The sequence below is a fragment of the Electrophorus electricus genome, chromosome 10 (assembly GCF_041902795.1).
Source record: "Electrophorus electricus isolate QZ-2024a chromosome 10, ASM4190279v1, whole genome shotgun sequence".
Classification (NCBI taxonomy): Eukaryota; Metazoa; Chordata; class Actinopteri; order Gymnotiformes; family Gymnotidae; genus Electrophorus; species Electrophorus electricus.
This window is the reverse complement of record NC_137506.1, coordinates 21265600-21287708: the sequence shown is the minus strand read 5'-3', so window position 1 is coordinate 21287708 and position 22109 is coordinate 21265600. Positions and strand designations below refer to the sequence as shown.

The following is a 22109-nucleotide window of genomic DNA, read 5'->3' as shown; positions in this document are numbered from 1 at the left end:
GCTTTAATATGCATTTATACTGTAAATGTACTGTACCTGTACATATGGTTTATGTCAACACATAAATGTACTATGTTGTATATGCGTGTGAATGTGTATTTTTAAAGTAAATCTACATTTAATGCAATAAATCTGTCATATCATGGTAGCCCGTCAAGAAATGTTTTTAGGATTTTTACCCCCTCTGACACCACAGGAGCTGCAGTACGGCCCAGCTGTCTGAAGAAACCATTACTCATAACCCACCTTATTTTCATTCCAGACCCCTTTCACTGGCCATAAATGAGATGACCATTATTGGAAATGATGACAGTGTAATGTCTTCAAGTCACAGCTGGGCTATATGGAGCACGATTTAGTAAGCAAGGAACAATTAGACGTAATCCTATGAAAAACGTTGACCCAAACCTGTAAACCTAATCACAGTGTATGACAATGGAAAACACTGCAATAAGAGTTTTAAACAGCGATGCGCTACACACGCACGTCACGAAAAAACGCGCATTTGTATTTGGACTGCTTTGGGGGGAAAATAATCATGGAATGAACCATTTCATACAATGCCATTGCTTTTAAAACGGTTAGACACAAACGTCCTATCCTATGCGCCAGCTGGACTAAAACTGTCAAATAAATACAAGTATGTAGGCCTACGTCAGTTTTCACAAAGTGACCACCACGTCGTCTCACCCCACTTCACTGACATGTCTTCCAAGTCTAGTTATGTGCCAACCTCACTAGCGCAATGTCAGTCGCAAATACATACGCTCCAATGGCACGAACATAATGGAGCGCAGCATGCGTCTATCTAGATTATTTCATATTTGCGCAAGGTTCCACGGCGAAATAATTAGGTTTCTGTATTATAGCATTGACCATCTCCATATGCTATAGCACATACTACGCTGAAGCAATGCTGCTCCCTGGCGGATAAAGCCCGTGTTCAAGTATGGTCAGAAAACGTTTACTTAGCGTATGGCCACTAGTAGCCCTTACAAACGCGGCATGAGCGAGCCCCTGAATGGGTGTGTGAGAAACCCCGTGCATTAGAAAAAACGAGCGGCGCGATACTGGCCGCCATTTTGCATCATCCTAGTTGAGTGAAAGAGTGGAGCCGGATCAACGGCAGGGATTTGGTCACTTTTTCATTTTCAACACGTTTCCCTCCGGAGTCGTCCATACATAGCAGGCCAAGTTACTAATTGACAGGTAGGAGAAACATCGCGATCGTGACTGCGAACTGTATAGTATAGCATGGTGAACTGATGATGGTCTTTTGTTTTCTTTGTAATTTGTTTTTTTGGTTTTGTTTTAAGTGGTTAGAAACTGGTCGGGACGACTCAGACCGGCTTTTTGAAAATGGACTCCCCTATGTGGCGGCACGTTGGCAAACTCGTATCTGGCTAATTTAGCTAGCTTAGCTTGCTCACTCCGATAGGCCTCAGTACGACGTACAACCTTAAGAGTTCCAGGTTTCAGCTAAAGGCGATTAATGCAGTTGCTCATAAAACAACGCCGTTTTATGTCGTTTCATTGTTAACCTTGATGGAAAGGATAGCTTAACTATTTCCCCACGAAGTTATCCCGCTGTCTTGCTACCTAGCAATCTGGCTAACAACAAGCATGCAAAGTTGTGAAAGAGTTTTTCATTACGGCGAAGAAGGTATTATGCGTACTATTTATAAGCAATGCAGTCTAAACTATATTAAGATATGAATTTCTTGACCGCATGATTCACAATGGCTGTCAAACAATGTGACTGTATTGTAACCTAACTAGTGGACTAGCAAGCCTAGCTAGATAGCTAAGCTAACGCTACATTACTGAAAGTTAAGTGTCCACGTTGCTCTTATGTCCCGGCCTTTACATGCTAGGCAGGTTGGGTAGCTATCTTAGCTTGCTCGCAATCTTATGTTAAATCTGCTTTGGTCATTAGCCGTCTCGCCACATTGCAAATGGCAAAAGAGGTTAGTCGGGGCAGGGCCCGTTAGTTTCAAGATGAGCTGCTTGTATTCGTATATATAATCTAATTGATTGAATGAAGTAGTGTTCATTCGGTGCATGAGGTGTCCATCGCTACAGTAGTAAGCTAGCTATCTTGCTTAGCTACCCACATTTTCATTGGTTCGTTTTCTGTGGGCTGGCTAGCTAACTTATCAAATATTAAGTGAAAACCAGTCTGCCAGTGATTAATCTATTGTCATTGAGCAAACGTTGGTAAAGCGACGTGATTAACAATGCATACAATAAGTAGACACTAATGTCAAGCCTTTAACGTTAGTGGGAGCTAGCTACGAAAACGAGTCAGCTGCTGTTTGCTGTTGACTTTCTGTGAGCAAAGAATTCTACAACTTCTGAAATATTAGGGGACATGCTTGCCTGCTAGCTAGTATTAGAGGACCGGAAATTAGCCTACCAAAAGAACACGTGTCTCGTCCTAGCACTAGAGCCAGACCAGGAGCATAGCTAGGTGCGGATGTAGCTAGCTACTTATGTTGCCTTTGTGGTAGATTTACTTGTTTTTCTCTGTTCGTCGCTAGGTTTGTTTGCGGCTTCAGGCGACATAATAATGAGGAGATATGTATTGCGAAACACATCATTGTGGAAAATAAGCAGGCAATTAAATAAAATGATTGATGTCATGAAAACAATACATAAGGTGTTTGTAAATGTGACTTTGTGGCACCCGTAGCTGAGCCTGTTCCGCTTTGAGGCTGTTGAGACTAGAGGCGCATTTTAGCAGCAAAGTGGAGCCAAATTGTATTAATGCTCCAAATTAGTGCTGTGCACTTGTGTAAGGAACGAGAAGACATGAACACAGGGTCAGGCAGCAGGTTCTTTGACCTCTGCCCATTTTGCATTAATTTGGCTCATTGCATCTGCACAGATAACGGAGACATGGCCACAGAGCATATAAATGGAAACGGTACTGAAGAACCAATGGAGACTTCGGCTGCAGTTACCCATTCAGAACACTTCCAGACATTATTAGACGCTGGGTTACCTAGAAAAGTTGCTGTCAAACTAGATGAAATTTACATAGCAGGTAAGGCCGGTTGAACATTCAGCATATTCTCACCCATTTCAGATTTCATTACAGTTGCATGTGCTTTTTAAAATACGATTGTGGGAATTGGAACACCAAAGCAACTTTTTGTGGTTTCCTTCCAAAATGGGTACTGCAGTCATAAAGTGCTTGCAAAAATCTTGTATAAAAGAAAATCGGCTACTTCGTATATATATATTTTTATTATCTTTCTCTGTGCCTCCCTTAGCAATTTGGAGGAAACAGGGTGTCCTGGTTGGCAGCTTTCACAAAATTTCATGTGTAGTCCCTTTTAAGATGAGTGTAAGCAGTCCTGAGGAGCTCTCCTCGTACAGTGTCAGGGCAAGTGTGTTGCCAGATGGACATATGCAGGAACAATGGAGCAGCTGGTGGTGGTTAAGACAGGTGATGGGTCCTCATAAATCACTGTGGACAAGCTTGATATGGTGAGGGATTCTAGATGACTGTATCAAATTACACCATCTTCACCATCTGTTGTGATTGCGTCTGGATATTTCTGCTTTGATACCTCTGACATCACTGATATGTGAACAGCACATGATTTAACTATGGGATGGCTCTAAATGAATAAGTAAAAAAAACCAGGAATGAGCAGACAATCAAATTATTCTTTTATGTTTGCGTCTCTTGCGCAGGTCTGGTCTCACACAGTGATCTTGATGATCGGGCGATTGAAGCTCTAAAGGAATTTAACGAGGAAGGCGCTCTTCAAGTGCTCGTGCAGTTTAAAGACAGCGACCTCTCACATGTTCAGGTATGTGCCTGTGGAGCTTAGATAATAAGTTAATGGTGTCCCATGCCTGAAATAGTCAGTTCGTCTCTTGGAAGCAGAATAATTTGTTTCGAAATGCATGTCAAAATGATTGTTACGACAACTATTTGTAAAAGCGAGACCTCTGAGGCCATTTTCAATCATATTTTCCATTATCCATTTTGACAAAAAAGTAACCAACACATTCTGATTGTTTATTCACAATCGACCTGGACAGGTATCCTATTCGTCATCTGGAAATGGTTTGGTGATGGAGCAGCATTAGAGTGCTGCTTGTCTGTTTTCGTAGGCTCAAAGTTACTTAAAATCTGCCACTAGTGATGCTTCTCCATGCTTCATATCCAGACTAGTGATCTGCTGCTGGAAACGTTGCACTAATACACTGGTTGTGGATAGTGATTTTATCACAACGATGAAACATGCTACTGTTGAATTGCTTCAAAGTATAACGTTCAAAATGCAAATGTTTGTTGTAGTAAGTCTTGTCTTCAACTAGTCTTTAATATTTCTCAAGGCTTGGGTTTGCATTTACTCCACTGCTTTTTCTCTGCTTTAACAGAACAAAAGTGCCTTTCTCTGTGGAGTAATGAAGACGTACAGACAGCGGGAGAAGCAGGGGACTAAAGTGTCAGATTCTAATAAAGGACCAGATGAGGCAAAAATCAAAGTTAGTATGCGTTAGTAATCACATGGTCTCTCACAGGTTCTTAATGTTGAATATACACTAGTTACGTGTAAGGGTAGTTCAATGTACCAGTTGTAACTGCAAAACATTTTTTCTTTTGTTTTTAATTAAGCACTATTTAATTTATCATATAGCAATGATTAAAGTTCAGATCTAAAATTTGCCAGGCTTTGCTCGAGAGAACTGGCTACACACTTGATGTGACAACAGGTCAGAGGAAATATGGTGGCCCTCCTCCAGAGTCGACTCACTCAGGAGGACAACCCACAGTTGGCACAGAGGTGAGAGCTCAAAGGTGCCATATGCATCTGTTTGGGTTTGCTGCCAATTTAGGTATTCTGTCTTAAGTGATAAACAAGTGACTCTGGTGTAGTGCTCTACAGTAATAACTAGTAGTTTCCTAACTAATTAATCAGTAGGCCAGCATTAAATGCCTATATTCTGTGCGTTAGTGAGTACTGATGAGTTATGGTCTTGTTTCAAGCCTGTGGAGAACAGTCAACTTTTTCTTAGAGAATTAAAATTTTTTCACAGTGAAACCCATTTCAAACAGCATAACCACCATGTATATTGCTAATGGTTTTAAAATCTGGAAGCACCATCATTGGGGTATACCGATGTATTTTGTCATGAGTTTGTGATGATGCTTTTTTAAAACCGTTGTATAGTTTCAATGTGTATAAATTTAAAAACCTGCAGTTGGTATTAATGGAATGTTATTGCACTAAACCTCAAGGTTTTTTTTTTTTTGTTCAAGACATTAAAAATGGTTTTATGGGGTATGTTAATCTTGGTTTTCGTGGTGCAGGGCAAAAATAAATGGCCATTGGTTTAGAGATGAAACATTGACATACAATTTCAGTATCGCCTTTAGAAACTCATAGGTCTTGATAGATTTTACTTTGTTGATATGACAATGTAATGAATTTACCTGGGATTGCTTTACTGCTACATTGTCTGCTCCAACCCCTAATAAGCACTCCAGTTCAGTTCAAACAAAAATACATTCTTTTCATTTGCTATGTCTGCAAACATGTTTGTGAGATAAAACTGTCTGATGTGAGACTTCATTTGAGCAGTTAAAAATTAATCGATAATAAAATTCTGCTTCAGGATCCCTTTTTAATCTGTGGCCAAATAAGACATCAGAACACACTTGCAATTCCAAAGACACGTGTAAATTTTTTTTTAAAGGAACTAATGTTTATCAATTTTTGCAAATTACTCCAAGGATGCAAACCATACAAAAAGAAAGTTAAAAACGACTATTTCTCACAGCTTAGCGAGGGGTGAACTTGCCTAAAACTCTAATGTTGATTTTAATTGCTTCTTGTTGGGGAAACACTGAAAGCAGGCTAGTATACTAAGTGCATTGTTGTATTGTGATGTGCAGGATGAAGAGACTTTGGCATGTCATGGACTAGAGTTCATATTGATTATAATTGAGAAACCAAAATACAGGTTAATGTACTCTTCCAATACTGTTAGCATTTTATTGTGTGTGTGTCTCCTGCATTCGTGATGGTTTCATGTTTGTTTGTTTTTTCTCATAGATTTTTGTTGGAAAAATACCAAGAGATCTCTTTGAGGATGAGTTGGTTCCCCTTTTTGAAAAAGCAGGGCCCATATGGGACCTGCGGCTGATGATGGACCCCCTCAGTGGCCTGAATAGGGGTTATGCTTTTGTCACGTTCTGCACTAAAGAGGCTGCTCAGGAGGCAGTAAAACTGGTAAACAATGCTAATATCTGGGGTCTCTGTCCCTTCAAAAATGTAGATAATGGAGTCAGTAAAGTAACTTCTTCTTTTTTTCCAATCTGTAGTGTAACAACAATGAGATCCGCCCAGGCAAACACATTGGAGTTTGCATCTCAGTGGCCAATAATAGACTGTTTGTGGGGTCTATCCCCAAGAGCAAAACCAAGGAGCAGATAGTGGAGGAATTTGCCAAAGTTACAGGTAAGTTTGCTGTTTAAAATTATGGATCAATATTTTTTTTTTTTTTTTTTTTTTTTTTTCAGCAAATTTCAGTATATTGTTGCCGATTTGAGGTTTGGTGTAAACTTGGGTCTGGCTCATGTACACTATGAGCCTGTGCTCTCAGTATTAAGAGAATACTTGGGCAGGAATTTGAGTGCGTGAGTAATCTCTTCTTTTGCTTCTTCTCAGAGGGGCTGAATGATGTAATTTTGTATCATCAGCCGGATGACAAGAAGAAAAATAGAGGCTTTTGCTTTTTGGAGTATGAGGATCACAAAACGGCAGCTCAAGCACGTCGCAGGTTGATGAGCGGCAAGGTGAAGGTGTGGGGGAATGTGGTGACTGTGGAATGGGCTGACCCCATTGAAGACCCTGATCCAGAGGTCATGGCAAAGGTACACAGACGCAGTTGTCGCTAACAATTTGTGCGTTAAAATTGCACCCAGGTTTGAGAAGTCAATCATGTTTTATGTTTGCAGTGTTCACATTCGGTGTGGCTTTAGTATTTTATATATTTTCCTGTCTCTTTCAGGTTAAAGTACTTTTTGTAAGAAACCTCACAAGCACTGTTTCAGAAGAACTCTTGGAAAAGACTTTCAGTCAGTTTGGCAAATTAGAGCGGGTCAAGAAGCTTAAAGATTATGCCTTTATTCACTTTGAGGACAGGGATGGTGCTGTTAAGGTAACGTTTTTAAGTTTCCTTTTAGTATTGAATTGGTTGTGTTCATGTTAAATGTTCTTTGACATGTTTAGCTACTTGTTAATTGTTCAAATAGGCCTTAGCTGAAATGAATGGAAAAGATTTGGAAGGTGAACAAATCGAAATCGTCTTTGCAAAGCCACCTGACCAGAAGAGGAAAGAACGGAAGGCTCAACGACAAGCAGCTAAAACCCAAATGTAAGATCATTTCTTCACCCTGTGATGTAGGATTAGGGGGTGCCAGTCTGAAGTCTCCACTTTCCTTCTACTGCGTTCCTTCAAGTTAAATTGTTTTTAACTAGGCATTTTGGGACCTCCTCTAGGTATGATGATTATTATTATTACTACGGCCCACCACACATGCCTCCTCCCACGAGAGTGAGGGGCAGAGGAGGCAGGGGAGGCTTCTCCTATCCTCATGACTACTACGGCTATGAAGATTATTACGATTACTACGGCTATGACTATCACAACTACCGAGGGGGCTATGAAGACCCGTACTATGGCTATGAGGACTTCCAAGCCCAAGGCAGAGGAAGAGGTGGAAGAGGAGCCCGTGGGTCTTCGCTGACACGTGGGCGTGGAACCTCCACGGCTAGAGGACGAGGAGGCTTCTCCCAGCGCGGTGGCCCAGGGGCCAGCAGAGGCACGCGTGGCGGGTCCCGAGGAGGTGCTCAGCAAAGAGGCCACGTGGTACGTGATGTGTGGGGAGGGCGTGCGTGGACGAGTAGCGGGAGATTTTAGAACTAACAGCCGCATTCCTCTGCACCCATGTCTGTGTTTACTTACTGAAGGACGCTTTTTCTATTAGAGAAGTGTTTTTCTCGCCCTTTTTTCTGTTGGTTTGAACTCGCCCCCAAAAAAGTGATACTGATCAAAACACATTTTTTGACCATTCTTCCCCCCCTCCCCCTTTCAAATTGCTAACGCATACAAGGCACCTTGCGGAAGAAATGGACCAAAGGTTTGCATGTTTTTCTTTCTTTCCCTTCATCTTGGGGAGGTCTTTGCTTTGAATGTACAGAGCATAGCACTGTCATGATAAGCCTAATGATATTTTAAGTACACATTTAAATATTATTTAATATTTTCATTTCAGTACCCACTTAAGTTTTTGGTCTTCCTTGACACATCTTTCATTCAAGTATGAATAATTTGATGCAGAACTGCATCTTGCAAGTCTTCTGGTTTTAATAAGTATTCATTTCTAGCAATTAGTTATATCTTAGCAATTTTTCTTTGACATTAATTAAAAACTTTTGTTTTTGTTTTTATTTGGGTTTGTGTTTTTTGTTTGCTTTTTTTGTTTTGCTTTTTTTTGTTTTGTTTTGTTTTGTTTTGTTTTTTTGTTTGTTTGTTTGTTTGTTTTTCACCCCTCCCCAGCAGGGAAAGGGGGTCGAGGCTGGTCCTGACCAGTTACAGTGAAGACTGACTTGCTACATGGGGTTACACCAGAAGCTGCCAGTGGACATGGTGGTAAGGATGAGGCAATGGTCCAATGATATTCCAACCTTACAGAAGTTAAATCTCCCATACTGCCACCCCAGAAACCAGTGGAAGTTCTGTACCCTTGGGCTTGGAATTTCTTGTATGAATATACAGTCTCACATTCAAAATGTAGGTCACATGCTACTCCCTGTATCATGCCCCAAAATTACAAAGTACATCAGTTAAAATAAACATGAGGTTCAGACTTCCTAAAGCATACTAAAACTGTTTTTCTTAGTGTTTTTTTTTTTCCCTTTTTTTGCACTTTTTTTGAGTTTGAAGTGGCTCAAAGGAGCTTGATGCTAATGTATATTTTTGTGCTAATTGCAATTTTATTGTCCATGTTTGTCTAAATTTTTTTATTTGGATGAAGAGGACATCTGCAGGTTTTTGGTGTAACCACCTTGCATGAATAAGTCAGGCATTCCAGGAAAGTGGTTCTTTTCAGAACTTCTCTTTTAAAGGGTTGGTGAACTACCTCAGTACAGAGGATTGAACTACCCTGCCTGTACTGTAAATAGGGAAACATACTGATAAAAGCAGGGTTTGTTTTTTTATAAAATATGCATTAGAGCAGCTGCTCAAAAGATGTACTTAATGTAATATAGTCATTTTGCTGTTGCTCTGACGCTGCGAACAGTCAAACTGGGCATGCAAAGTAATCTCATATGATGAGCCTAAACAAGCCCTGCTTTTATCTTATTTTGAACTGAATTAGCCTTGCTTCTTCAGACCATGTAGTTACTGGTTGTATGATTGTATGATAGTTTTGGAATAAAATGTTACTTTTGTAAAGGCTTGAACATCACAAAGGCATCAACTGCTTTTGGTAAGCCATGCAGTGTCCCTTTTTTTTTCTTGAAGGGGGGGCGGGGGGGAGATGTATTTTTTTTTTATTTTTTGGGGGAAAACACCCAGCTTTTTTAAAATTATGTCCTATACCAATATACCTTTTTAAGTTTTGAACTTTTTATTCCTAATCATGCACAGTTTTGAATGATCACATCTGAGCTCAGGGCCAACCTGGTTTCTGTAAAAAGACAAAGTTCTAGGCTCTGTTGTGCACTCTCGTGCATTTGGCTGTGGCTGTGCAGGATGAAATTGGATGGGGTCGTTCCATGGAAGGGGAAAAAAGGGATGCTGCAGCTTTGGTTTATATTCCATATATATCAAACAAGTTGACTGAACCATTCAACCGGTTTTGTACACAGTTAACTCACTCTTGAAGCTGTATCATTACAACCTTTTGACAAGATGTTAGCAGTTTTAAACTATTGTTGGTGGCCAACAACGTTTTTGCATTCCTGCAAATAAATTGTTTTATACTGTAAAATGAGGTGAGTAACTTATTTTTGTAATAAAGTTTTTGATTTCTATCTGTGTCTTAAACCTGTTTACTGTAACAGTATTTGTGTTGGGGGAAGGTGTGGTTTAAATGTAGGTTACGTTACTCATTCAGCGATATTCGCGGAGGGTATCGGGGTGTAGTAGATAATCCCGTTACCCAACACTAATGTATGTCACATGGTTAAGGACCCTTCACGAATACTCCAAAGCTCCGGCGGGCGCTGCGAGTCGCGAACCGGAGGTGACGTGGATTTCGGACCAAACCCCAGGTCATCTCGTTAAACGGACCCGTTGTAAACTGCAGATGGGTAGTTGGTGTCGGCAGGGGTTTAAAATTACAGTTGAATGTGGGCATCGTCACGAGATGATGATAATGCTGCTAGTGATGATTTCGGCTGCGCTCTTAGAGATTATCAAAACAACCGGCTAATGTTGGTGCTACTGCTGGGACTGCCCACCCTTGCGTAGCTAGCGAGCTCTGATTGTCCTACTTGAGTACATTAACCTAACGGTCGTTTTATTGATTTATTTGGGTTCATGGAGCACGTCTGGATTCATTTTTATTGCTAAATGTGTTAGATAAATACTTGTGATTATTGTAGGGAGGCGGTTCCCTTGGCTAGCTAGCAGCCTCAGTTTTCGTTCTCTTGGCTCCAAGAATGTCTATATTGACAGTGTATTTAAGGAATATGAAGCTGAGACTGGGTCTTTTGAGAGAGATGGGCCGGCAGTATCCTGTGTTTTGCTTTTTACTTATCCTCCTGCTTCTATCTACTATTCTATTAAACAGGTAATAGCCGATTCGGATCAGTTATTTTGTTTTACTTTAGCTTACGCTGTACAGTAATAGTCTTACAGATTTAAAAAAAAAAAAAAAAGTGGTTGATTTCTAACCTTTGTTATGTGGTCCCTCTCGTGTTCTAGATATCTTCACGTTATCATAATTTTCTGGTCATTCTTAGCGGGAATGGTTAGCTTCTATTGTTCATTAGGGCCAGAGACATTGTTACCCAATATCCTTATAACGTTAAAGCCGAAGAAAAAGGTAAGCCAGATGACGACCTATTAGCTTTGTCTATACATTTACTTCAATGCACTGGTTTGTTTCAGTAGAACCTACTTTGTCTCAACAGCCAGAACAGCAAGAGCTGTTTCCTTTGGCTCACAGTTGTGCTGTGTGCGGGAAAATAAAATGCAAAAGACACAGGTAATGGGAATAATTGCCAGTGTTTCGTAATTGTATTTATGTCAATAACTAACTTGCACTGTAGAGTGTGACTGCATTGTCTCTTGTGGTAGACCAACATTGCTTCTTGAAAATTATCAGCCATGGCTGGATTTAAAAGTCCACTCCAAGGTTGACGCATCTCTTTCCGAGGTTTGAGAAGTTGTGAATTTGGTGTTGGTTTAAAAGGTGTTTCTTGGAATAGCCTTGAATTGTAACAGCCTATTCTTTCCCCAGATTCTTGAACTGGTCCTTGAAAACTTTGTATACCCATGGTACAGGTACATTGTTGATTGGGTCCTTTCAACTCTACGTATTAATACATGGCATTTGATATTCTAAACCTAATTCAATGAACCTCGGGTGATAGAGATGTTACAGATGACGAGGCGTTTGTGGATGAACTCAGATTGACCTTGAGATTTGTAACTGCGGTGTTGGTCCGCCGAGCTCAGAGAGTAATGTACCTTTTCATTTTCAATTAAAATAGGTTTATTCATTTAAAGAATTTGATGGATATTTCAATACAAGCCTGTAATTTCTATCAGATAAAATGTTCGTTACACTGTTTGTTGTCTTGTGCTTTGCAGGTAAATATTCCTTCTCTCATAACACTAAAGCTGCTTAAAGTTGCCATGAAACACATTGAAATTATTGCCAAAGCAAGACAAAAAGGTATTTTGTTACATGTGAAATATCCTGCACAAATGAAGGGTGTGGGAATGCTCCAAATTTTGGATGAACTAGTAAAATACACTACATAGTCAAGAGCATGGTCAGTGTGGTGAGTTCATTCAAACGGTTTCCCTCGGTTTAGTGAATTCGGAGGACCTGCAGCAGGCTGCGCTGGAGGAGTATGGTCCCGACCTACACTTTGCCTTACGAAGCAGAAGGGATGAGTTGCTCTACCTTCGAAAACTCACTGAGATGCTGTTCCCATACATCTTGCCTCCAAAAGCAACTGATTGCAGGTAAAGCTATGTCCCTGCTGCCTTTTATTCACACAAAATGTACTATTTTTACTGTTTCCTGTTCCCTTTCCTTTTCCTGTTTTGTTTTTTTTTTGTTTTTTTTGCATGCATGTTTTTGTTTTTTTTCCCCCAGATCTCTTACTCTTCTGATAAGAGAAGTTCTTGCTGGCTCTGTTATCCTTCCCTCCATGGATTACTTGGCTGATCCTGTGAGTGCCCCAATGCAAGCACCTTGCTTCTCTGACTGAATTTATTTGCCCCACTAACTTTAAATCAGTGTTTCTTTTCTCTTTTAGGATACTGTGAACCACTTACTTCTTATTTTCATTGACAACTCTCCAGTAAGATTTATTATGTTGCATGGGTATTGTAAGTCATACTGAATTTCAAGAGCACAGAAGAGCCCCAAAAATCAAGGCTTAAAATAATATTGTGTTTAATACATGAACAAACATTACAAAAGCATAACGAAATAGACTAGTGAAGCGCGCAACAGGAAATGAGAAATGGGGTTGTCCAACCTATGTCTGTGTATAAATATTGTGTTGATGGTAGATGATGTCTCATTATAGCCAGAGGCTGCCACTGAACCTGCCTCTACGCCTGTCCCATTCCTGCAAAAGTATGCAGATGCGCGTAGTAGGAAACCTTCTGTAAGTCTCATTTCCTTTACTTAACTCTGTAAAGCACCTTCAGATTTCAGCATTGTCACTGAATGTTTTCTGACACAACATACAAGAACCCATAATAATTCTGATTGGTTGTTCATGGATCTATGATATTTACATTGTTGTCGTTTTGTTGTTATTTAAGTGTTCTGAACTAAAGACGTGTTACATGCCTGTTTGGTGATGTTTGGTATTAATGGTAGAAGTGTATCACTTGGTCAGGTTTTAAAACTAGAACTTCAGGAGATCCGGGAGCAGCAAGACCTGCTGTTTCGCTTCATGAACTTCCTGAAACAAGAGGGGGCTGTTCACGTACTCCAATTCTGCCTCACTGTGGGTACGGTTTTACGAACCCAACCATTTACAAACCAGAAGATCTATTCTGCGTTCTTCCTTATCTTATTGCCTTGTAACTCTATTTTTTCCTCTTTATTACAGAAGAATTCAATGATAAGATCTTGTGCCCAGAACTGTCTGATACAGAAAAGCTAATGCTACATGAGGAGGTGAAAAAAATATATGAAACATACTGCCTCGATGAGAGCGTTGACAAAATACGCTTTGACCCTTTCATTGTGGAGGAAATTAAAAACAGTAAGTTGTTGCTTTTATTTCAGGATAATTATCTAAACAGGCACCCCACAGAATGGGTGCATTAATAGTATGAAAGATTTTACTTGCAAACAAAATCCCAAACACATGTGGCAACAAGAGCAAAGTGATGGCTTTGTTTTCCTCCTCTGCATGACTGCGTCTGTGCTCTCCCTGAAGTTGCTGAAGGACCGTATGATGGCGTGGTGAAACTGCAGACTATGCGCTGCCTGTTTGAGGCCTATGAGCACGTACTCTCTCTGTTGGAGAATGTCTTTACTCCAATGTTCTGCCATAGCGATGAGGTAATTAGGGGAGGTTGAGTCCTGCAACAAACACCTTCGCAGAGTGGCATCAGTTCTGTGCCAAGCATCACTGAGCCCACCACTGAATCTCTAAGAGACCCAAAGTCTAGTCATGTATAGATTTCTATAGCATTATAGTACTGAACGTCAAGGACCTACTTGTCTGGGATGATTGTTTATTCTGTGCATTTTTGTTTGTTTCAGTATTTTAGGCAGCTGTTGAGAGGGGCAGAATCCCCAATCAGGAACTCCAGACTTAGCAGGTGGGTTGTCTGCAGTGTGTAAAGCATTCAAGTTAAATCAGTTAAATCACATCGCACAGCTAGAATTATGTACACGTACCTGTCATTTTGGCTTCGCTGTTAATTTCTATTGTCATAAGCCTGTGTTTGGACCCAACTCGATGCACTGGCTGGGCATTCTTGTTTTGTTGTGCTCCAAGGTTTAAAAATCTTTTAGTGCATTTGTTTTTCAAATTTGACTGTGTAGTAATGTAGATGTTCACATTTCTTTCCTTTGCAGCCAAACTTAGTGTCATGTAGTGTTTTTACTTATGGGGTTTAGATGTTGCAGAGGCCCGTTATAATTCCTTGTGCCCATTATTTCAGAAATAGCGTGAGTTTGGATGACATCCGGTGAGTACGCCATTGGCATGCTGCACCTCAGATACTTGCTGGAATGCAGAGGAAAATGAAAGCTGATTTTTATTTTTATTTTTTGCCTGCAGAGGGCGCTATGAATGTCACAGCCTTGACAGCAACTGTTGAGGATTTGTGTGTTTTAGCTATAAAAGCTCCTTCAGTGTGACACAATTTAGTGAGACATTTTTGCCAGCTGAAATAATTTTGCTTCTGGAGCCAAATCTCTGCTGTATTTTAAAACTATCCTAATGTCTCATTGTGTGCACACTGTTCCATCATGCACCAATTTTGGTAACTGACTCATTCAGCAACATGGAAAATTGTCTTCCTTGAGATGGAAAAAAGGTAGGAGGTACACAGTGTGGGGCTTGGTCCTTAACTGCTGTATACTATTGTTTAGTCAATGTAATTGGCAGAACATGCGTCAGAAGCTTTTACTGAAATCTGACACCAAGAACAACTTCTGGCTCTTTCTGCAGCACATTTGCGCAGCGACACTGGCCCCCTACGCTAATCCTCTCTGTCTCTTTCTCATGCCATGGACTGTGCTTTGTGTCTGTGTCCATCCTTTGATGCTCCATTGGTCCCTGGGAGGTAGCTCTTCAGAGTGGGACTGTAGCCTTGAGACTCCATCCGTCTCCCCTGGCTCCTCGCCCGCATCTGTCTCACCCCATGTTTCGCCCCATGTTACCTTCCCATCTGGCTCTAATGCCTGGCGCACCGTAGCGCTGAAGTAAGTTGGGGTCCATTGCAAGTGCACTCGCCCCCTCTGTTGACCCCTCACATGGGGTCTTGCAATACCTGCTGTCCCTATTTGTGTGTGTGTGGGTACCTCAAAAAAAAAAGAAAGAGAGAGAGAGAGTATTGATGCTTAACTGAATTGGCTTTGGAGAGGGGTGATGGACTTGTATTTTTTAAGGCGGTTTCACCCTGCAGTGTTATTGTATTTAAACAGAGGAAAATGTCTGCCTGTACAGATTTAAACCTTTTTTTAAGCTTCATATTTTTTTTATATATTTATATTCCATATGCATAATATGCAGATGTGCATGTGTATGCGTGTGTGTCTTTCAATATATCACAGATTTTGTGGCATATTGCTATTCATATAGATCATCGCCATCTGGAGGATGATTTTAAGTTCAATAATGCAATATGCATTGAATGCTCTTTTTGTTTGTTAAAAATGTCCGAGCTAAACATTACTGCCTCTCCCAAAACAATGTGTTTACCTACCTTTACAAATGCATGTGCAGTTGCATGAATAATGTCTCCCTTAGACATTATAACCAAGCCATCTCTGTATGTTTTTTGTGATTTGTGTGGATATGTTGAGTTCAGGAACACATCCAAGCGAGGAGAATCATTTGGGATTAGCCGCATTGGCAGTAAGATTAAAGGGGTTTTCAAGAGCACAACCATGGAAGGGGCCATGCTGCCCTCTTGTGGACCTGCAGAAGGAGAGGATGATATGGTAAGTAACCCTAGCTCATTTGAGCAGGCTTGAATGAAACGTTTAAGAAAGGTCACTCGGATCAGTTTATTGCATGATTATGGCTGCAGTGGGAATTTCAGGCCCCATGGGTTGCCTTCTAAAAAGAGTGTGTGAATGTTGTTTAGCAGCACAGACTCTCTTTGTTCCGCTGACTGTTGATATGAGGCCTGAAAACGTGGCATGTGTGTAGTCTCGGTGATCCAGCTGGAGCTCAGTCTTACTCATGGGAACATTAAAAAAATTCTTGATTGATTGATTGATTTATAATTTAGTCTTGTAAAGCTATAAGTTTTGTTGAAACATTAGTGATTCAAAAAGAAAAACATGTTCCTTCAGGCCAGTATATTCATTGTGTATGTACAGCTAACCAGTTACATCAATGCATGCATTTGCTTCATATTGAACATATTATTTGCCCAAATTTAATATACACATAGCAACCACTTTTAGAGAACACTTTTTAATTCTACTGTTATGGTATACACATTGTTAGCCATCCTCTAGCTTGGCTCTTATTTGGTAGTGAATCACCCTTAAGCCAGCAGTTACACTGACATTTGTTAAAATGGTGTGACTGGTGAACTTATACCAGCTATACCTGCCATCCTACTACCATTTATGTTGATGTCATTTGTCATGTTTCTTCAAATTTCAATCAGGACAGTGACATATGAACCTAAGCAAAAAGTAACATGAGACATTCAAATGTTTTCAACTGATACTACTCCACTATTTGTTCGCCTAGGTAGAGGAGGCAATCATGGTTATGGAGGATGACTCCCCAATGGAGGTTGTCAGTACTCCAAGCACCCCTCGCAACCTGGCCGCCTGGTGCATCACCATCCCCTATGTTGACTTATTTGATGATGATGTGAAAAAAGAGAGGATTCCAGTGTATTGCATAGATGTGGAGCGGAATGACAGGAGGGCAGGTGATGCATTTGAGTGAGAAGTTCAATCACAAATGTTTAATAATGAATTATGTTAGTTAAATAATACTAATAAAAATTACTAAATGTTACTAGTAATGTGACAGTGATGTGTACTGGACAGTGAGATTTTTAAAATCTATTTATTAATTTTTCATTTGTTTTTTAGTGGGTCATGAAACGGAACATTGGTCTGTGTACCGAAGATACCTTGAGTTTTATGTGCTTGAATCTAAACTCACAGAGTTTCATGGTATGTCCAACTCCACTCCTAGAGAATGGATAGAATTTGAGATTTGCAGTTTGGTGCTTCCTTTTGTTCTCAGATGATATCAGCATAGTGATTTATGAACTGATTTCTCTCTAGTTACATCTTTAAAAATTCTATCTTGATACAGGCTCATTCCCTGATGCACAACTTCCTTCCAAGAGGATAATTGGACCCAAAAACTATGAGTTTTTAACATCCAAACGTGAGGAATTTCAAGAATATCTACAGGTGAACATGATAAAAATGCACTTGAACTAGTGTTTCTTTGTAAGCATAATAGCCTATAAATAATAACCCTAAATGTGCATGTATTCCATGTATGGGTATTACCCAGAAACTCTTGCAGCACCCAGAGCTCAGCAACAGTCAGCTGCTGGCAGACTTCCTGTCCCCTCACAGCATGGAGTCCCAGTTCCATGACAAGATGTTGCCTGATGTCAATCTTGGTATTGCATGATGCCATTGGTGCTAACAGTTTCTGCTTTTTGTAAATAAAAGTACTTTTAAAACTTAGTAAATTTTGATGGAAAGAATCTACTGACTTTACTCTTTCATTACCCTCACGTTATCCCCCAACTTTTTTGGCCCCCTCACAGGGAAAATAATCAAGTCTGTGCCTAGCAAATTGATCAAGGAGGTTAGTTCTTTTTCATGAACTCCTGCAATAGTGTGTGAAATTCTAATTTGGTAGAATGCCAGGGTTTGTTCCAGATATTTACTTGTGTGGTATTTTCTGCTATTTACTTGCATCCGCTTTGTTACATTCAGAAAGGGCAGCACCTGGAGACGTTCATCCAGGCCTTCTTCAACTCCTGCGAGTCCCCAAAGCCTAAACCCAGCCGTCCAGAGTTGACTATTCTCAGCCCCACGTCTGAGAACAACAAAAAGGCCAGTCTCTGTAGACTGCAGAATAATATCAAATGTTCTCTGTTTATATCAGAATACTGTCTAATTCAGTGTCTTGGATTGTCCTTCATATTTTTTAGCTTTTCAATGAGCTTTACAAAAACAACGCAAACCGCTCTGAGGTCACGGAGAAGAGGCACAACCAGAATTATTTCATGGAGATGATCACTGTGGAAGGAGTTTATGACTACTTAATGTTTGTAGGCAAGTCATTTTTATAACAGTCACACAGTTCTCTTTTTATCTCCGTAAATTATTCTGCCTGTCTAGAATAATTCATTTTACCTTAGAATTTTAGCATTAGAATATTTACTGCCTGGCCAAAAAAAGGTCTCATGCTAATATTTCATTGGACAGCCTTTAGGTTTGATTATGGCACGTATTCGCTGTGGCATCCACAAGCTTCTGCAATGTCACAACATTTATTTCTGTCCAGAGTTGCATTAATTTTTCCCCAAGATCTTGTATTGATGATGGGAGATTTAGACCACTGCGCAAAGTCTTCTCCAGCACATCCCAAAGATTCTCAATGGGGTTCAGGTCTGGACTCTGTGGTGGTCAATCCATGTGTGAAAATGATGTCTCATGCTCCCTGAACCACTCTTTAACAATTTGAGCTCGCTGAATCCTGGCATTGTTTATCTTGGAATATGCCCATGCCATCAGGGAGGAAGAATCCATTGCTGGAATAACCTGGTCATTCAGTATATTCAGGTAGTCAGTTGACCTCATTCTTTGGGCACATAATGTTGCTGAACCTAGACCTGACCAACTGCAGTAATCTCAGATCATAGCACTGCCCCCACAGGCTTGTACGGTAGGCACTAGGCATGATGGGTGCATCACTTCAGCTGCCTCTCTTCTTACCCTGATGCGCCCATCAGCCTGGAACAGGGTATATCTGGACTTATCAGAACACATGACCTTCTTCCATTGCTCCAGAGTCTAATCTTTATGCTCCCTAGCAAATTGAAGCTGTTTTTGCCGGTTATCCTCACTGACGAGAGGTTTTCTTAACAGCTACTACACAGCTGTTTAGTCCCAATCCCTTGAGTTCCCTTTGCATTGTGCGTGTAGAAATGCTGAGTTCTACTGTTTTTCTGCGATTTGATTTCACCACACGTTTAAGTGATCGCTGATCATGATCATTCAAGATTTTTTTTTTACGACCACACTCCTTCCTCAAAGATAATGTTTCCCCACTGTCCTTCCACTTTTTAATAATGCGTTGGACAGTTCTTAACCCGATTTTAGTAGTTTCAGCAATCTCCTTAGATGTTTTCTCGGCTTGATGCATGCCAATAATTTGACCCTTCTGAAACAGATTAACATATTTTCCATGACCACAGGATGTGTCTTTTGACATGGTTGTTAAACAAATGAGAAGCTACTCACTGCATTAGTTTGGGTTAAATAACTTGTTGCCACCTGAAACACAATCACCCATGCAGTAATTATCCAATGGGAGGCTCTTACCTATTTGCTTAGTTAAATCCAGATGGTGACCTTTCTTTGGCCAGGCAGTGTACAAGTGAATGAAAATGTGATTAAAATAATTTTTTAAAAAGTTAACCTTCTACAATTTTGACAGGTCGAGTGGTGTTTCATATGCCTGATTGGTTGCATCATCTCCTAATGAGTGGGCGCATCCTGTTCAAGAATACACTGGAGGCTTACGCTGACTACTACCTGCAAAACAAACTGGACCAGGTATTTCAGGAGCATCGTGTGGTTTCCCTCATCACTTTGCTCAGAGGTAAACCTTGCTAAACACAAAGAAATGCCATTATCAGCTTTATGTATTCTGGTGTGGCAGTATTCACTATAGTTTTTTTTTTTTCTTCTTGCCACTAAAGGTTTATATATTGTAATAATATTGCTGTTGACAGTATTTTCACATTTCTAGATGCTGTTTTTTGTGAGAACAGTGAGCCACGATCTTTTGAAGACAAACAAAAAAGAGCCAAAAAAACCTTTGAAGAAATGAAGAATTACATTCCAGGTTAAGCAGCAGATGGTTTTGAAACTGTAAATGTAACAACAGAAATTGAAGTTGTTACATTTTAGTTAGAATTGTTTTTATATTGAAGAACATGAAATTAACCAGTGAGCTGAATCAGGAACTGGAGATCTTTAACTCTTTAAAGTTATAACCACAATAACGAATCACCATTTTTAGATTTCTTTAAAAAAGTGCACTGAATTATAGTTGTTCAAATTTTGCACTAGATCTTCTTGGGAAATGCATTGGAGAAGAGAGTAAGTATGAGGGAATACAGCTTCTGTTTGATGGACTTCAGCAGCCAGTTCTCAACAAGCAGGCAAGTCGGAAAACATTAACTTGGCTGTGAATATTCATAATACAAACATGATGATAATTAGAGCTTTTTCAAATTTCCTTACAGTTGACATATATCTTGCTTGACATAGCAGTTCAGGAGCTGTTCCCTGAATTAAACACAGTATGTTGTTGCATGCTTCCTGAATTTGTTAAATAACAGTATTGAAAACAATGTAAAATGTTTAAAAAGCTCAACCGCCATTTTATATTGCACACTGAATTTCAGGTACAGAGAGAAACATCTGTATTTTCCTCATGGATATAGAACACTCACCTTTGGATGTTTCCACCCATCTGTATCTCCTGTATATGCAGCATCCTACAGTAATGTCAGCAACTACATTGCCCAGAGAAACTTTGTCCCATACCATAGGTGTAGTCTGGGGGGCCATGGGCTGAGGTGGGGGGTCAATAATTCCTGCTCTCACTACTCTCAGAATGTTAGGTTGGGGGGTGGTAGTAGTGCCCCCCGCCCCCAATTGAATTGAAACCTTTGCCACTGTCCCATACCCATTTATAGGTCATAGCATGTAATGTCTTTTAATGGGCACTGGGTGTGGTAAGCATATGGAGAGTGGATGTACTGAACAGGCTGGAGATGTCCCTGGTTCCACTATGTCTTGGAAACAAGAATACTAGCAGAAGTGTCTCTTGAGCAAGTTTCTTAGAGTTAATCTCCAAAATACTGAAGAAAGTGGTTCCAATGTAATTGAAGTCTTTAAATGGTTTTAACATTTAAATTATTTATATTTGCTGTTCTGCTGTTTTGATACACGGGGGGAGGAATTGTTGTATTTGGCATCTGAGTTTGTGATGTTAAAAATCTAACTGTGGCTTAACCAAGAAAAGGTAACTTGCCTAATCAATCTGTAACTGAGCAAAAACTGTAGTGACATACTGAACTACTGTGAGCTAATGAGCTTGGCTCAATACCATAACATTGCGATCTCATAGTAAAAGAATTATGATGAAAGTGCTGTTGGGAATTGTAACTAATAAAACATTTTAACAAGCCTCTCAAACATTGCCTTTTTTAAATTTCTTTCATTTATAGTGGAGAAACCACAATTTATTTACCACTTCTTAATTTGCATTTAATGAAGGAATGCACACACTGCCCAATAATAGTTGGGCAAATTTCCCAATAATAGATTTTCAAAGCGTTTTAGTGAAGGGGCCTTTCGATCAGTTTGCAGTCACTTAAAATATTAGAGATTACCACGTTTATTTTGAGGAAAACTGACGTGTAGCTAAATAGCATGCATCAACCAAAAACAATTAGAATATAAGCAATTTTTAAAAATACATTTGCAGTTTTTGGGAATTTTTTTGCAGCACACTTTATATGAACAATCACTTTTAAGACATAAAACAGTCGAATAAATTGTATATTTACTTTTACTTTTAAATTATTTTGGCTACGTCACTAAGATCGAATATTTAGTTTGTAGTTTATGCATATTTATTCGCTATTTCTAGGCGTCTATACATGACCTTCGATAGCTCAGTTGGTAGAGCGGAGGACTGTAGAGGTTGTACGGATATCCTTAGGTCGCTGGTTCGAATCCGGCTCGAAGGATGTAGTTTTAACGCGATTTTTAGAGTTTGTTTTTGATATACCATCACCTTTATTTAAAATCTCTATGACGTTTTCTATGGTGTAACACCCACAGAAACCTAACGAAAAACAAACTAAAATACACCAAGGCTTTTAGCTTCTGAGAAATC

The 22109-nt window shown here is 39.9% G+C and overlaps 2 protein-coding genes and 1 non-coding gene across 13 annotated transcripts; all 3 read left to right on the top strand.

Annotated features, from left to right (window-relative positions):
* The first annotated feature begins 1052 nt into the window (after positions 1-1052).
* Positions 1053-10067, top strand: syncripl (synaptotagmin binding, cytoplasmic RNA interacting protein, like). 6 transcript variants are annotated; one of them, XM_027002498.3, is made up of 13 exons: positions 1053-1209; positions 2888-3046; positions 3703-3821; positions 4399-4506; positions 4692-4805; positions 6078-6254; positions 6347-6482; positions 6693-6898; positions 7036-7185; positions 7280-7401; positions 7527-7896; positions 8141-8167; positions 8587-10067. In XM_027002498.3, the coding sequence occupies exons 2-13, from the start codon at positions 2899-2901 to the stop codon at positions 8626-8628; spliced, it is 1719 nt and encodes a 572-aa protein (XP_026858299.3). In that variant the 5' UTR covers positions 1053-1209; positions 2888-2898; the 3' UTR covers positions 8629-10067. The 6 variants fall into 6 exon arrangements, with proteins under 6 accessions (XP_026858299.3, XP_081577430.1, XP_081577429.1 ...); XM_081721304.1 differs by lacking the exon at positions 8141-8167; XM_081721303.1 differs by having other exon boundaries at positions 8141-10067.
* A 176-nt stretch (positions 10068-10243) lies between these two features.
* Positions 10244-21403, top strand: LOC113572707 (sorting nexin-14). Of its 6 annotated transcripts, XM_081721297.1 has the most exons (30): positions 10244-10828; positions 10963-11083; positions 11172-11245; positions 11338-11416; positions 11501-11544; positions 11634-11721; positions 11854-11938; positions 12081-12234; positions 12368-12443; positions 12531-12575; positions 12807-12887; positions 13125-13239; positions 13341-13496; positions 13674-13798; positions 14003-14061; positions 14407-14433; positions 15038-15172; positions 15781-15913; positions 16680-16866; positions 17033-17116; positions 17262-17362; positions 17469-17580; positions 17731-17771; positions 17903-18022; positions 18121-18244; positions 19632-19796; positions 19947-20042; positions 20270-20361; positions 20446-20502; positions 20608-21403. In XM_081721297.1, exons 1-30 carry the CDS (start codon positions 10698-10700, stop codon positions 20644-20646), a joined length of 2946 nt encoding a protein of 981 aa, XP_081577423.1. In that variant the 5' UTR covers positions 10244-10697; the 3' UTR covers positions 20647-21403. The 6 variants fall into 6 exon arrangements, with proteins under 6 accessions (XP_081577423.1, XP_081577425.1, XP_081577424.1 ...); XM_081721299.1 differs by lacking the exon at positions 12531-12575; XM_081721298.1 differs by lacking the exon at positions 14407-14433.
* Positions 21404-21874: 471 nt separating this feature from the next.
* trnay-gua (transfer RNA tyrosine (anticodon GUA)) lies at positions 21875-21960 on the top strand. The gene is given in 2 exon segments: positions 21875-21911; positions 21925-21960. It is a non-coding gene; the product is annotated as a tRNA-Tyr (tRNA).
* Positions 21961-22109: the final 149 nt, after the last annotated feature.

Coding starts and splice junctions, on each gene's coding strand:
- syncripl (XM_081721303.1), top strand. CDS start 2,899: ATGGCCACAGAGCATATAAATGGAAACGGTACTGAAGAACCAATGGAG. Junction 6,483..6,692: donor GGAATTTGCCAAAGTTACAG/GTAAGTTTGCTG, acceptor GCTTCTTCTCAG/AGGGGCTGAATGATGTAATT. Junction 7,897..8,140: donor CTCAGCAAAGAGGCCACGTG/GTACGTGATGTG, acceptor AACGCATACAAG/GCACCTTGCGGAAGAAATGG.
- LOC113572707 (XM_081721297.1), top strand. CDS start 10,698: ATGTCTATATTGACAGTGTATTTAAGGAATATGAAGCTGAGACTGGGT. Junction 17,581..17,730: donor GTTGCCTGATGTCAATCTTG/GTATTGCATGAT, acceptor GCCCCCTCACAG/GGAAAATAATCAAGTCTGTG. Junction 18,245..19,631: donor TGACTACTTAATGTTTGTAG/GCAAGTCATTTT, acceptor CAATTTTGACAG/GTCGAGTGGTGTTTCATATG.